This window comes from Eumetopias jubatus, unplaced genomic scaffold (assembly GCF_037043125.1).
Source record: "Eumetopias jubatus isolate StellerSeaLion01/CBP00866 unplaced genomic scaffold, mEumJub1_p1.0 scaffold_11, whole genome shotgun sequence".
In the NCBI taxonomy this organism is placed as follows: Eukaryota; Metazoa; Chordata; class Mammalia; order Carnivora; family Otariidae; genus Eumetopias; species Eumetopias jubatus.
This window is the reverse complement of record NW_028274817.1, coordinates 38278017-38292050: the sequence shown is the minus strand read 5'-3', so window position 1 is coordinate 38292050 and position 14034 is coordinate 38278017. Positions and strand designations below refer to the sequence as shown.

Here is a 14034-nt window from a genome sequence, read left to right as displayed (position 1 = left end):
TAGACTTTTTCATTTGTGTAATCAGATGTAAATCTTATTTTGAGGCTCAATAAATACTCAATAAAATCGTATTTGAATGACCCTAAGGTAAATCTTTTATTAACATTATCGACATATACTTCACATACAATAAAGCACACCCATTTCAAGTGTACCATTGGATGAGATTTGACAGACGTATATGCCCATGAAACCACCACAGTTTAAATACAGCATTTCCATCAATCCAAAGTGTTTCCTATGCCCCTCTGTGCAATCCCACTGTCACTCCAGCCCTAGGCAACCACTGATTTGCTTTCTGTCATTAGAGATTAGCTTTGCCTTTTCTTGGACTATGTATAAATGCGATCATACAGTCTGTCCTTGTTTTGTGTCTGATTTCAAGGTGAATCTTTTTTAAATGAAGTAATGAATCTCTAACTTATCACATCCCGATTTTCATGTAGGGCATTTTCTTAAGCTGCGAAGCCCTTATATAGAGAACATACCTATACACTAATTGAGGTAGAGCCTTTATTGGTTTTAAGGTAGACTGAACTTAACATTTACACTTGTCTGGAGCCATGGAGAGAAATAACAAGCTTTTACTTAGGTATTTTCTTTAATGTGTCGATTTTCAGCCAATTGTAGGGATTTTTTGGAGCATCTATAATTCCATTCACATTAAATACAGTATTATGATACACATTGTCTGATGGGTCCAGTAAGCAAAATGATGAAGGTTTTGAGAGTGATCTAATATTTAAAGTTTAAAAACTAAACACCAGCAGTGTAAAAATCTCAATTACCAGAACACCAAAGTAGCTGGAATTCACTTTTCTCTTCCACTTTTATAATAGAGGCGAATCACAAGAAAGACTAATATATAATACTCAATAGCTGTACCCCCAAATTTCTGATGGATCAGCACTGAGCAGGAAGGAAGTCACTCTTGGTGATCCTACAGAACTCTGTCCTGATTAGCGTTGTTCTGGTCAAAATACTGATGAATAGTTGGATTTAGTGGTTCTCAACTTTTTTTGAGGTCATGGATCACCTTGAAAATCTGTTGAAAACTCAGGCCCCCTCTCCATAAGAAAAACGCTTATATACACAAAGTGTCATGTACTGTTTTAGGTAAATTACAGACTCCCTGAATCCAAGATTAAGAACTAGTGACTTGGATAAAAACACAGAAGGGACACTTAACAAATGTGTGAATGCCTTCCTCCTGGGGAGAATGATTACTATGTTGTAGGACTCAAAACGATCTCGATAGCCCGGAAGCTAAGCTGAAATCAAACAGGAATGGAAGGGAAAGTCCAGATTTAAAAATATAGAGTACATGTTGCCCATGAAGAAACCTTAGCTGGGCAAGGCTGGGAAGTAGGCGAGGTTAATCTGAAGCGGTATCTTTGGATCTCTCCTTTCAGTGCCCCTCCTGGCCATCCGGCGTCTTAGTTTCTAAACACCCAGGATTCTCATGCACCTACTAGCTCAGTGACCCACTCAGCTGTGCATCCCTCAGGCATAATTCATTGCTCAGGACCTACCTCTACCCTTGCAACCGCTTTATTTTTTACAGATTTTATCTATTTATTTGAGAGAGAGATTGCACACGAGTGGGGGGAAGGGGCAGAGGGAAAGAATCTCCAAGCAGACTCCCCGCTGAGCACAGAGCCTGGATGTGGGGCTCAGTGTCAGGACCCTGAGCTCATGACCTGAGCCGAAATCAAGAGTTGGACACTCAACGGACTGGGCCCTCCAGCCCCCCTCCCTTGGTCCCATTTTAAAAAGCAGTTGTTGTGTGACCTGTTCTTGTCTCGTGACCATGATCTTTTATCATCCGGTGATGTCATTTGGATTGATAATGAACGAGCTCTTTTTTGAGTATTTCACCTTTTGAAAGGGGACCCTTGAACACAGGGAATTCCTTAATCCAAAGAGTCTAAATGGTGGGATTTCAAGCACCAGAACAATCCCGAGGGGAGCTACTTCTGGAAAAAGGAGTCTTCTCGCATCAAACCATGTGGGTTATCATCTACGCTACCTACTTGTAAGCCACTCGGGGTGAGTGCAAGTTTCATCTCGGTCTCCTCAGTCTTCTATTAGCATATCCATAATACACCATGTATTTGTTTGCAATAAATCCTGAGACCCTGTAAAATATGAAATCGTAACAAAATTTTCACCAAAGTTTACTTGGGCAGGAAAGTGGGCTCATGTTAAAGAGCTTTCCAACAAGGGAACCAAGCAAAGGCAGATGAGAAAATAAGTAATAGAATGGATCATTACCCACACATTCTGATTAAACTTCAAATTATTTCAGCATAATTCTCATTCAGAGAGGGTACTACCGGGTTTATTTTGCCATAGAGAGTTAAAATTTAAGTGGGTGGTCCCAATGAAATCCCAGGTTTCTTAACCATTCACTTCTCACTATCTAAAAAGATTTCCAGGAACTTCCCTCAGCTCTTTGTTTCTGTACTTAGCAACTGGGAAATGCTAAAGTCAACAGAACAGCTTTTTGGCTGTAGGTATTTATTCTCCTCAAATTCATCTGTTTATTCAGTCATCCGCTGGGTATTAATGGATTGAACGGCTGCTATGAACCAGGTACTGTGGCCGGTGACACAATGAGTAGCATTAGAGCTACCTCTTGTCCCCGAGTAGCTTACAGCCTCGCTAACTATGACAATTTCTTGCATGTTATCAACAGTAGTGTACTGACAGCAGGCAAGGAGGGATGGAATTTGTACTGCACAGGGGAAGGCCTCCAAATTATAGGCCTCCTTTCTCTGTGAGAAAAAGGGACTAAAACATAGTGATTCTTGACCAATAGCTAAGAAATCACGTGCACTGATATCTCCAGTGGCCTTCAGAGTACCAGGTGACCTCTACCCCCAATACACACTGGGAAGTTCATATTTGCAGCTCTTACCCTGGCCTTTGTGTAACTTGGGCTCGATGAGCTTTCACTAAGAAAAGCTAGAAGAGCTAGGAGGGGGCTTTGGGAGAACAGCACTCAACCTTTTTCAACCGCAGCACACGTGAGGGTCATAGCACACACAATGGCCCACTCCTGACTCTGATGGGGTGGAGGGGGGAGATAATAAGAGAGTTACCTTCTTAGTTAGGCAGACAGGAAGGGGTAAACGTTTAAAAAGTTGGGTCATTCCTATTTATCCGCACCCAATCCCCAGAGGAGACTCCCTGAGTGAGGAGAGAAAATAATCTATCTGCCCGACATTATACTGAGTGGACTAGATCCCAGTGTAATGCTCTTTCAACGGCAACAAATTAATTTCAATGAAACAAACCCAAAGTTGTAGTAATAAAAGATTGTTTTACAATGTCTATGTGCTGGAAAACAGGTCAGAGGGTCTCATGAAAGCTTCAAACCAATCAACAGTCAATAATCTTGTCTTTGAAGCTTTGGTTTCAACAAGGCAAAACAAAGCAAAGGCTTAGAGATGTTACCAAAGGTTCCAGGAAACCAAAAACAAACCACCAAAGTAAAGAAAAGCAGGTTGGGGGAGGGGGGGCGAAGATGCTACAACTACCAGGTAATTATCAAAATGCCACAGTACTTTCCATTTGGTCCAGTTTTTGACTAGAGGCAGACAGAAAATGGCCCAGGATCCAGGAAAGCTCCATTCCTCTGGCTCTGGGTATTTTCTCAACTGTAACATGGGAGACGATTTTTTGCCTTCTTAAAGGCTGCAGTGGAGAATGGATTATAAATGTTTGTAAACTATATAGTGTGGTAGAACTATACTGTTGTAAAAACCACATCCCCTGCTAATTGGTTCAATACTCTTTTTTTCTCTTGACCAGAGATTCTTAACCTTTTGGGGAGTCACAGATCCCTCTGAGAATCTGGTAAAAGCTACAGAAAGAACGCTTTTCCCGGAAAAATAGACATACAGATGTCTGCAATTTCAGGCAGTCAGAACTGTGACGCTGGAGCCATAGAACCCAAAGTAAAGAGCCCCCACACCGTATCACACTTGCCGGCAGACTGACCTGGGGGCTCGACAGCGTGACACGGTATGGAAAGAGCAGCAGACAGAGCCATGTCATGACCTCACTGTAGCTGACACAGTTAAGAAATGGGGAAATCAGAACACAGGGGTCATTCAGTTAAACTGCTAAGTCAAAGATTATGAAGTAAGACGCTGATTTACCCTGAGTATCACAGAAACTCCCTCAAACTGTGGATTCCCTCCAAGAGATACTTACACTTTTTTTCCCCACTGTTCCTATTTACCTACATCTTTCAGCTTATATTCAGTTAAGCTTTACAACTGAAATTCTCATCTTTCTTGAGGTCATTTGGAAGCAACTATAAAACCTGCTGACCTTGAATCACCTTCATCTCTACTGGGTTTCCTATATGAACAGATAACAATCTGATCAGTATCCAGGGCCATTAATATCCTTATAATATATAGTTGATATTTATAAAATGCCAGTAGCCTACAAATTAACTGAGGCTCGGTTTCATCTGTTTCTTATTAAAGAACTAAGATCAGTTTTCTTTCACACCCAAAAAGCCGATTACCTCAGACAAGAAATGTCTGAGTTTATGAAATGTCTTACTTTATGAAGAGTAAATGCCTTCAGACCTAACAGGCCCGATTAGATGAGATACGACTTTACTCTGTTCACTGCTAAAAACCACTGGAAAGAAATTATTTCCCCTGTCATCAATTCTATCCCTGGCATTCAATAAACAAACGTTTAGTTGCATAAGAAGATGCTTCCCTGATTAACATTTGTAAAGATCGGCACTCAAAATATTTATGTAAAGGTTTTACATTATCAACGACAGGACACCATTCGTGTTTACAGAACTCATTTCAGCTACTGGCGATTAAGTCTCTGACCCACAATTAATGCAAGTTTGTGGGCTCACTAGGATCACTTATTTTAAGCAATATTTGCAGCATGAGATTCAAATTAAAAAAATAATTTGAAGAGTCACTTGGAGTTCATTAGATTTTATGACAATAGCAATCATTTACGTTGTTTCCCTAAATTGAGATCAAGGTTACACTTATTTTCTTTGCTCACATTTAATTAGCAATTCAGAAGATTACTATTTTTAAAGATTTTAGCTGCAGCTCAAGCTTCGCTAATTTTATTGACGTTAGAGCTAGCAAAACTGAGAAATGTCTTTATGAAGGATTTTAAGGCTTACTACATGGGGTGTCTAACCGATTTGAAAGGGAAACTGGGAGATTCTCGCAACATTTTATTTTTTGTTTCTGAAATACAAATCAAAATACATTTTTGTTACATATCACATTAACAAGTTTGACATTTCTTCCCAATACAGGATGACTTAATGTAGGTACTTTAAAACTTCTGTTTTAAAAACAATACATTTTATTTTGGAGGGAAAGAGCTCATTAAAAAGACACATGGGTACACAGGCTCTTATTTTTCATTATTTTAGTGTTTAGGAATTCTGAACTTGGATAGCATGGCCTCCAACTGAAAATTTGGTCCTTTAAAATATATACGTATTCCTCCCAAAACAAAAAGATCGAAACGTATTGTTGAAAAAACAGAAATTTTCGGTATAGGCCTCTGAGTGAGCTTGAGAGACAAGTTAGGATGTGTTTCAACTGGACAGTGGAACATTCAAGAACCTACTTAGAAACACGTGACAAACAGCCTGGTGCTATTGGGGTTGTTGTGCCTCAGAGGGGAGGGTGCTAAAGATGCACCAAAGCCACAGAACCCACTAACTCAAAATTAACCCAAATTCGGTACGGCATAATATACAACAAGAGTAGAACAATCTCAACAGTTATTCAATGCCTGGCAAGCTAGTTATAAGCTTATGACAAAGACCTCAGCAGGAACAATATTCGACACGTTTCTAAGACTTTGAAGACGAAAACACTTCATTGTTCGTGGACGATGGATTGTGCACAAGGACATGAGTTTCCAGGATACCGGGGACAACCACAGAAACATACACAGGAAGAATACATCCAAGCTGCTTAACCTTCCACCATTCTCTTGAGTATTAAACCCAAACCACCTCTGGCCACTTGCAGGGGTGTCTTTTCTTCTTTATTCTCAATGTAAATGCTTGCTCCTTGGGACACCAGCAGTTTCGCTTCTTCCACTCTCTCCTCGTCACAGGCTAAGTGTCTGAAATTGAGGACCACAAAGAGTGATTACTCCCTACCAATTCTATGTAACGATGAGAATTTCCTGATAGGTGGTCTGAACTGCCTATTACTAGGTGGTATAATATTAGAATATTTAGTCAGGAAAGGAAAGACCGATTTGCGTGGGAAAGACTACTCGTAAAGCTAAAATTCCGTGGAACAGCCTTATGGTACCAGATCACGTATCGTAATTCTGGACACATGACCATCGAAGAAGGGATCTAAATGCCAGCCTAAGAACAGCTTCCATATTTTATGGAGATCAGAGTAGTCTGCCCCAAAGGCACCCAATACTTCGGGGCTACAATTTAGAAAAGCCCCAGCTCATAATCTGCTAACAGCAATTGGTGTGGTTGGAATTTTGGAAAAGCAGTTCAAAAGGTGTTGTTATCTCCTTTGATCCTTACATCCACCTTGTAAGTTAACATGGTGGTAATTATCCCCACTTTACAGCTGAAATTGTGGCTGAGGTCGAAGTCCTTACCTATGTTGACAGGGCTGGGCGGTGACTGAGGGGGAAACCTCAGCGGGCACTTATGGTTTATCAGGCAGGGTATCAAGCACTTTACCTGTCATGTTATCTAAGCCTCACAACAGTCTAGTGAGGAAGGAATTATTATCCTCATATCACAGGTGCAGAAATTAAGGCTCAGGAAGGTTAAGTTACTTCTCCAAGTTACTTAATGTACGTGTTTAATATAGTCGGTTAAGTGGCTGAGTTTGAACTGAGTAAACAGCATCTAGCTATCCCCAAATCCTAGGCTCTTCCCGGGACCCTGTCCCGCCTGTCTCCTAGGTTTCTTACTTGTTTATGGAGAAAAGGGCTAGCACATGGGCAAGTCTTTCTAAACAGAGTCACTCGGGACTAAAGAAAAGATTTTTAAAACGAAGAGTTAGGAAAACAATACTTGAAAAAGACTGAATCTCACTTTAGACTAAAAAGGAGACTCAGAATTTCTGGTTCAAAAGAGTCACCACTCACTAAGGAAGAAAAGTAGCCATGTACCGTAGAAAAAAATACCAAGGCAGAGGATGGCCTCAGGTGATGGGCATGAATCAATTCCAGATGGATCTGAGTTACATGAAGAACAGGAACTCTCAACCAAAACCAATGCAATGTCTTTGTTTGCTTTTTTTTTTTTTAAAGCCTACAATAAAATACAGGTAAATATTTAACTAATTTCAGGGTGAGAAAGGACTTTCCAGTCATGAGGGAAGATTAATAGGTCTGACTACTTAGAAGCTGAAAAACTTCTGTTCTTTAGAAAAAATAATGAACATGAAAAGACAAACTGGGGAAAAAAAAGTTTCGACTAACACAGCAAGTTAGTATTTTTAGCACGTCAAGTCAAGGGCACTTGAAAAAAAAAAATCACAAAAAATAAATTAATTCCCCGAAAGCAGAGAAAGGGACACACAAAAGGTTCTAATTTAGAGCAGAAATCTAATCAGTTGGAGGCATTAAAAGATGTTTCACTTCGCTGATAATAAAAAAAATGCAAACGACAACTTGAAATACGTCTGATATAACAGAAGGCTATTTTCCGTGTTAGTGAGGTAACAGGCACTCTCAAACCTGCTGTCAGGCGGGGCCAGTGATACAACTCCTCTGGAAGCACTGTGGCGATATATAGCAATAGTCTCAAAATGTGTGTATTCGTTGACTCAGCAGTCCCACTTCTGGGAGTCTATACTAAGGTAATAATCAACAATATGGCCAAAGATTTTTGTACAAACTTGGTCAGTGTAGCATGATTTATATTCATGGAAAACTCAAAAAAGCTTAAACAATACAGTCAGAGGAATGATTAAATCCTGGCACATCCATAAAATGGAATTGTATACAGCCATGCAAAAAATGTTTTAAAAACATTTAATAAAAAAATATTTAGGAACATTGGAAAATGCTCACAATATACTATGAGGTTAAAGGAATAGGATATAATTACATACATAGCATGATCCCAATTTTGCAAAAAAACTCCTTTAAATATGCATATTTGCATACAAAAGAATGGGAGGAAATATATGAAAAGTACAGAGGCAATTTTAACTTTTATCCTTACACTTTTGTGTGCTTCCAAATTTTTTGTCATACACATGTATTATGATTATAAGCAGAAAAAAAAGAAACGACGTGTGAGAATTAGTGCAAGCAGGCTAATGTCAAGGAGAGCACAAATGACCGCTACTTGTCACTTACAGAGGAGTGTTACCCTCAGTGTCTTGGATATTTGTGGATGCTTTGTAGTACAGAAGGATATGAATCATCTTCAAGTTACCCTTGGCTGCCGCCCGGTGCATTGCTGTGGCCTCATAATGGTCCTTAGCATCTGGATTAGCCCCGCCTTCCAGTAACATGACAGCGATCTGGAACCCCGGGGAAGAAAACAATGCAGACGTCTAGTTGTGTTCATGTACAGGTTCAGAACTCAAGAGGGGCAGCCAAGGAACGGGAGCCTACCTCGTGCCTGTTTTTGGAGGCTGCGTAATGTAGGGGGGTACAGCCATTTTGGTTGACGGCATTCACTTGAGCACCTTTACCCAGAAGGGCTTTTACGATCTCATCCCGGCCAGCAGAAGCAGCAATATGAAGAGGAGACCAACCTGCCTATGAAAGAGATAGGCGGTACAAAAAACGGGGGGTGGGGGGTGGGGAAGGCACAGGGATTAATGCTGACATGTAGGTAGGGTTTACAAAGAGCTGTGTGTGAATGATTTAAAAAAAAATAACCTTCTTTTCCCCTCATTTAACACTGCAGAACATTTGGAAAGTAGATGTATACAGGAGGGATGCCAAACCACCCATAATCCCGTAACACAGAAATAATGATACAGGAGTAATTCTAATGTGTTTTCCAGTTGGGATTATAGGACATAAAGTTCTGTGAGTTGCATTTCCCACAATGTCCACTTCTTGTCTTGTTGTGAGAATTTCCTACGCCCTTCTCTGGATTCTTGACTTTATTGGTTGCATATTATTTTATTAATATGGCTATGCCTACTGTATTCAACCAATCCTACACTGAATTTTTATTTCTTTGCTATTATAAATATTCCTTCAGTGAGCATCCTTGAAAAGGCATCTTTGCCTACAAAACATTTCCATCCTTATTCTTCACCAAGTTTTATCTTAATATAACCAATACCATTACAATAAATCTCTGTGTAACAACAATAAAAGGATACCCAGGCCCTGAGTATTCAAGCAATGCTCACACACAAAAAAAGCCTTCCAACATAATAAAAAGGATTTGTGGTCTTGTAGCCTTAATCTGCATGTTAACCTTAAATTATGGGGTACGAGTGGCAGAACCAACATTCTAAAATAATGCACCCACTAGACCTGTGTGAGGTCACCAAGGCCCTGCCATAACTAACTGCCTAGTCATAAAGGTTACAATTTCGTTTGTGAGCGTGATACTCAGTCCTCAGTAAACACCAGTCTGGAGTCTAAAGATAACCGGGCCTTTATCAACTCTGCCTAGGACTCACATCATCTTTATCATTCACTGGCACTCCAAGTTGCAGCAAGAATTCCACAATTTCTGTATGTCCGGCTGAGCACGCCCAGTGCAACGCAGTTCTGCTGTCCTGCATGGGAAACAAGAGAAGCAAGACGGTCGACATTCTTGAAGAGAAACAGAAGAAGGAAGGAAAGAATGCCGAAAAAGAGTAATACTGGGGCCAGCAAGCCTATAGTTTGGGAACAAGAAATGGAGAGCACAGGATCCTCTGGTAGGTAAACTTACACCACATTACTTACTGTTGTAAGAGAGACCAAGGTTTCAGTAACATGGGGGAGAACCCATTGATGAATGTAATTCTGGGCAGAATCCGGCCTCGAAAGCAGTTGAGCACGAAACTGATTTCACTGCTTTGGCAGAAATACACCTTCGGCTATTTACTATGACGTTATTTATGTACTGTTATGCCAGGCACTCTGCTGGGAGTTTTGCAGTCATTGTTTCATTTAATCTCCATGATCCTGCACAGTGGACATCATCCCCATTTTCCAGATAAGGAAACTAAGACTCCTCAGGCTAAACAACTTGTCCAAGGTCACACAGCTAGTAAATGGTGAAACTGGGCCATAAACCCATCTGACGTTGAAATTTCTAGATGCTCTGGAAAGAATGAACGAACTTTATGGGCAAGAAATGTTCATAAAACTAGTTGAGATTATCTACAGATTCATTTAAAAAGCATACCACACACAAAATGAGAGAGCAACATTACTTTAAAAAGTTAATAAGCCAGGAGTTAGTTGTGTTTCTCAAAGGGAATTTCTTTTTTTTGCAGTGACAGCTGTATTTCTTAGCTCTATGGAAAAGAAAGTGGTATTTTAAACTTTATTACAAAAGAATTCAAACACATAAAAATAGAGAGACTATAATAGAAACCCATATGTCTATTACCTAGATTTAATATTTTGCCATATTTGCCTCACTTCATTTCCTCGATGAGGTTTTTAAAAACAAATCCTAAATATCATGATTTTTCATCCCTAAATATTTCAGTATCTAAAGAATAAGGATGCTGTCCAACAGAGCTATGAGGCCATTATCACACCTACCATAATTAACACTAACTCCTTGATAACATCTAAAAGTTGGTATTCAGATTTCCCCAGCTGTCCCCCAAATGTTTTTTAATAGTTAGCTTGTTTGAATCAGGCTCCAGACAAGGCCCATAATTTGCATTTGACTGTTGGTTCTTAAAGTCACTTGACCTGGAATAGCTTCCCTCTTTTTTATTCCATTGACTCAATGAAGAATAGATTATTAAATCTTAATTTGACATTAACTTAAATTTCAAGTATTAAATACTATCAGACCATCATGAAGGTAAATTAGGTAAAGGTAAAGCCATTTGCAGGTTGAGCCATAAAGAAAAGCCCCAGAAGTCAGTCTCCTGACTTCTACTCTTCCCAAAGACACAAAATGGAGATTTGTAAATCCCTGACACTGTATTGCTTAGTGCTTAGCATGGTACCTGTCATAAAGAATGCAATCTATACATATTTGTTGGCTTGCTGAGGTCACCGTGAATCTTTCTAGAAACTCGGGGTGAAAGCATGAGGGCCCTTTGAGCAGAAAGCTTCCGAAAGTCCATTCACTTTTGTTCTGCCTCTGCCTAGGAATGCCCGTTCACTGCCCCAGGAAAATCCCACTCATCCTTCAAGATCTAACCAACCTTCCCTCCTTTGCAAAACCTTTTCAATTATCACAACATTCGCTCTTCTAAGGGAGATTAAATCAGGTCCTGCCATTCTGTGTTCTGAAAGCACCACGTAAACTTCTCTCCAGGGTAGTCACCACAATTTGTTACCGGACGTATGATTTGGGGTTACTTTATTGACGTCTGCTTCTTCCACTCGACTGTATCCCCAGCTCCTAGCAAACTGCCTGGCACAGAATTGGCGTTCGGTTACACGTGTTTCATGGAATAAAACGACGAGTAAGAAGTAAAGAAACCCATTAAAAAAAATAAAAAAGCTTTCCTCCACGGGTAGCTCAAAGATTGGGCATTTCTGAGAAACGCGGTAAACGTTCTAGAAATACCCAAAATTCAGCGAGCTAAGTACCGCCCCTCCTCCCCCAAATATTTGAGGTTTGCGGGGCTAGCTCCCGCCGCCCAATTCCGAGTCCTGAGGTGACCCCGGCTAAGGATGGGGCGGCGGGGGCGGGGATCTGGCCCTTACGGAACCGGCCTCCCTTGGGCCCGGCCAGGCAGCCACCTTAGGCCTCGTCGATGCCGCCGCCTGCGGAGAGGCCCCAGCGCTGCTTTACCTGGTCAGTCCTAGTAGCCAGGGATTTATCGGCCAGGATCCTCTCCTTCAACTCCTCCAGCTTCCCGCTGTAGGCCAGGTTGCAGACCATTAGGTTAGACACACACCCCTCCATGTCTCTTTCCCAGGATCACCGTGAAGCGCGACCCACGACCGCCTCACGTCGCCAGCTATGACTGCCAATCAAAAGAGCCGACTGAGTTCCACCAATCACTGGTCTTCCTCGTTCCTTTGCTTCTTTCCCACCCCGGGGAGCCTCTGGGAGTTGCAGTTTGAGCGCGGTTCTGGGCGGGGAGGCGCCTTTGCTGCTCTCTCCGACTCTGCCCCTAGCAGCGCGGAACTACAGGTCCCAGGGTCCCTTGCGGCCGCCGTAGTCAAGTGGCCGGTGGAATTGGCCCAGGATGACAGCTGGAGAATGGAGTCAGGTACGGGGAGCGGCTTCGTGTGGAACCGGGGTGGGTGGTCGCTGTTGGGCCATTGAGTCGGCCGCGAGAAACGGGTGCGGGGTCCTGGCAAGAGAGTTATGGGAGCCTGAGGATCCTGTCCCACGGGGGCCCTGACCTGCAGTGGCAGGCGGAAGGGACAACAGTAGGAGCTGAGGACTACCTCCTGGGCTCGTGCGGGTGGCGGCGGCTACCCTCCCCCTCCCTGCCGCCGCCAAAGGAGTGGAAACAAGTAGGGGTTAATTATTCTGACATCTCGGCGGAGTGGCATCAGGGCAGAATTCTGTCACAGCAGTGATAGCATTACTCCGTAGTAAGGTGATGTGCCAGGGTGATGCCAAAGGCAGGGTGTGAGGCCATAGGAGCCACTTGATATCTAATTGACCTCGGTGAGTCCATGGCCTGGTGACATCACAACTTGATGAGAGTCATCTTGATACTGTGGTATGGTGTTGGCCCTTTAATGTCATGATAATAACGATGACATCGAGGCTTTGCTAGAAATATTAAGCTAATAGCGTTTCTATTTATGGAAATCCCAAAGAGATGCAAGGCTTATCCTTTATAGGACATATCCAGGAGGGCTTTATGCCAAAACTAGGTAATGATAAGAATACACTCAAGAAAGAGACTGATTATGTTTATATTTATCCTGTTATGGTGTAGAGCAGGGCTTGGCAAACTTTCTGTGAAGCGCCAGATAGTAAATAGTTCAGGCGTTGCAGGCCAAAAGGCAAAATTGCGGATAATTTGTAGGCACTTATATAACAAGAGAGAAAACAAATTTCAACAAATGTTTATTGATGAAATCCAAAATAAAACAATAGTTGAGTACTTTTTTTTTGTTGTTATACAGGACTACTAGTAGAAATAATGGAATTCTTTTGGGGGGATAACATTTTATTTAATTGGGGCTCACAGAGTTCCCCATCTTAAAAATCATGTCAAGTGTTCATCCGTTAATGCTGATCTGTAATGAGATTTTCTTATTTCATCTTTGTAAATGTCTTTTCACAATGATAGGTACTGCCAAATACTGATATCAACCCACAAGCATATTCTTGTTAATTTTTATTTGATTTTTAAAATTTCCGAATAGCTTTAGCTTTATAGAAAAATTGCAAAGGTAGTACAAAATTCCTGTGTACCCTTCACCCAGTTTCCCCTACTGTTCTTTTCTTATTTTTAACAGCTTTATTGAAATGTATTTTATGTACCATAAAATTCACTCAGTTCAAATGTATAATTAAATGATTTTTAGTAACTTTACTGAGTGGTGCAACCATCACCATAATCAGTCTTAGATCACTCCCCCAATAAGATCCTTCGTGCTCATTTATAGTTAAAACTTGTTCCCACTCCCAGCCCCAGGTAATGACTAATCTACCTTCTGTCTCTATAAATTTGCCTATTCTTGACATTTCATCTAAATAAAATCTTACAATATGTGGTCTTTTGTGCCTGGCTTCTTTCACTTAGCATGATATTTTTAAGGTTCATCCATATTGTAGCATGTATCAGTACCTCATTAATTTTTATTTCCAAATAGTATTCTATTTTATGGCTATAACACACTTTTTCTGTCTACTCAGTAGTTCATAGGTTGTTTCCAATTGTTGGCTATTACTACTAA

General features: G+C 41.1%; 2 protein-coding genes across 2 annotated transcripts in view; one reads left to right on the top strand and one right to left on the bottom strand.

The window, feature by feature from the left end:
* Positions 1 to 66: 66 nt before the first annotated feature.
* Positions 67 to 12138, bottom strand: PSMD10 (proteasome 26S subunit, non-ATPase 10). Its single transcript, XM_028089730.2, has 5 exons — positions 11960 to 12138; positions 9663 to 9761; positions 8632 to 8778; positions 8371 to 8537; positions 67 to 6147 (listed from the first exon to the last, which is right to left on the bottom strand). The coding sequence occupies exons 1-5, from the start codon at positions 12071 to 12073 to the stop codon at positions 5994 to 5996; spliced, it is 681 nt and encodes a 226-aa protein (XP_027945531.1). The 5' UTR covers positions 12074 to 12138; the 3' UTR covers positions 67 to 5993.
* The window catches only part of ATG4A (autophagy related 4A cysteine peptidase), a 56435-nt gene continuing 52087 nt past the window's right edge, over positions 9687 to 14034 (top strand). The window contains exons 1-2 of the mRNA XM_028089727.2: positions 9687 to 9905; positions 12087 to 12383. Of these exons, the coding sequence (XP_027945528.1) occupies positions 12131 to 12383 (253 nt within the window). The 5' untranslated portion in view covers positions 9687 to 9905; positions 12087 to 12130. The remainder of the gene's footprint in view (positions 9906 to 12086; positions 12384 to 14034) is intronic.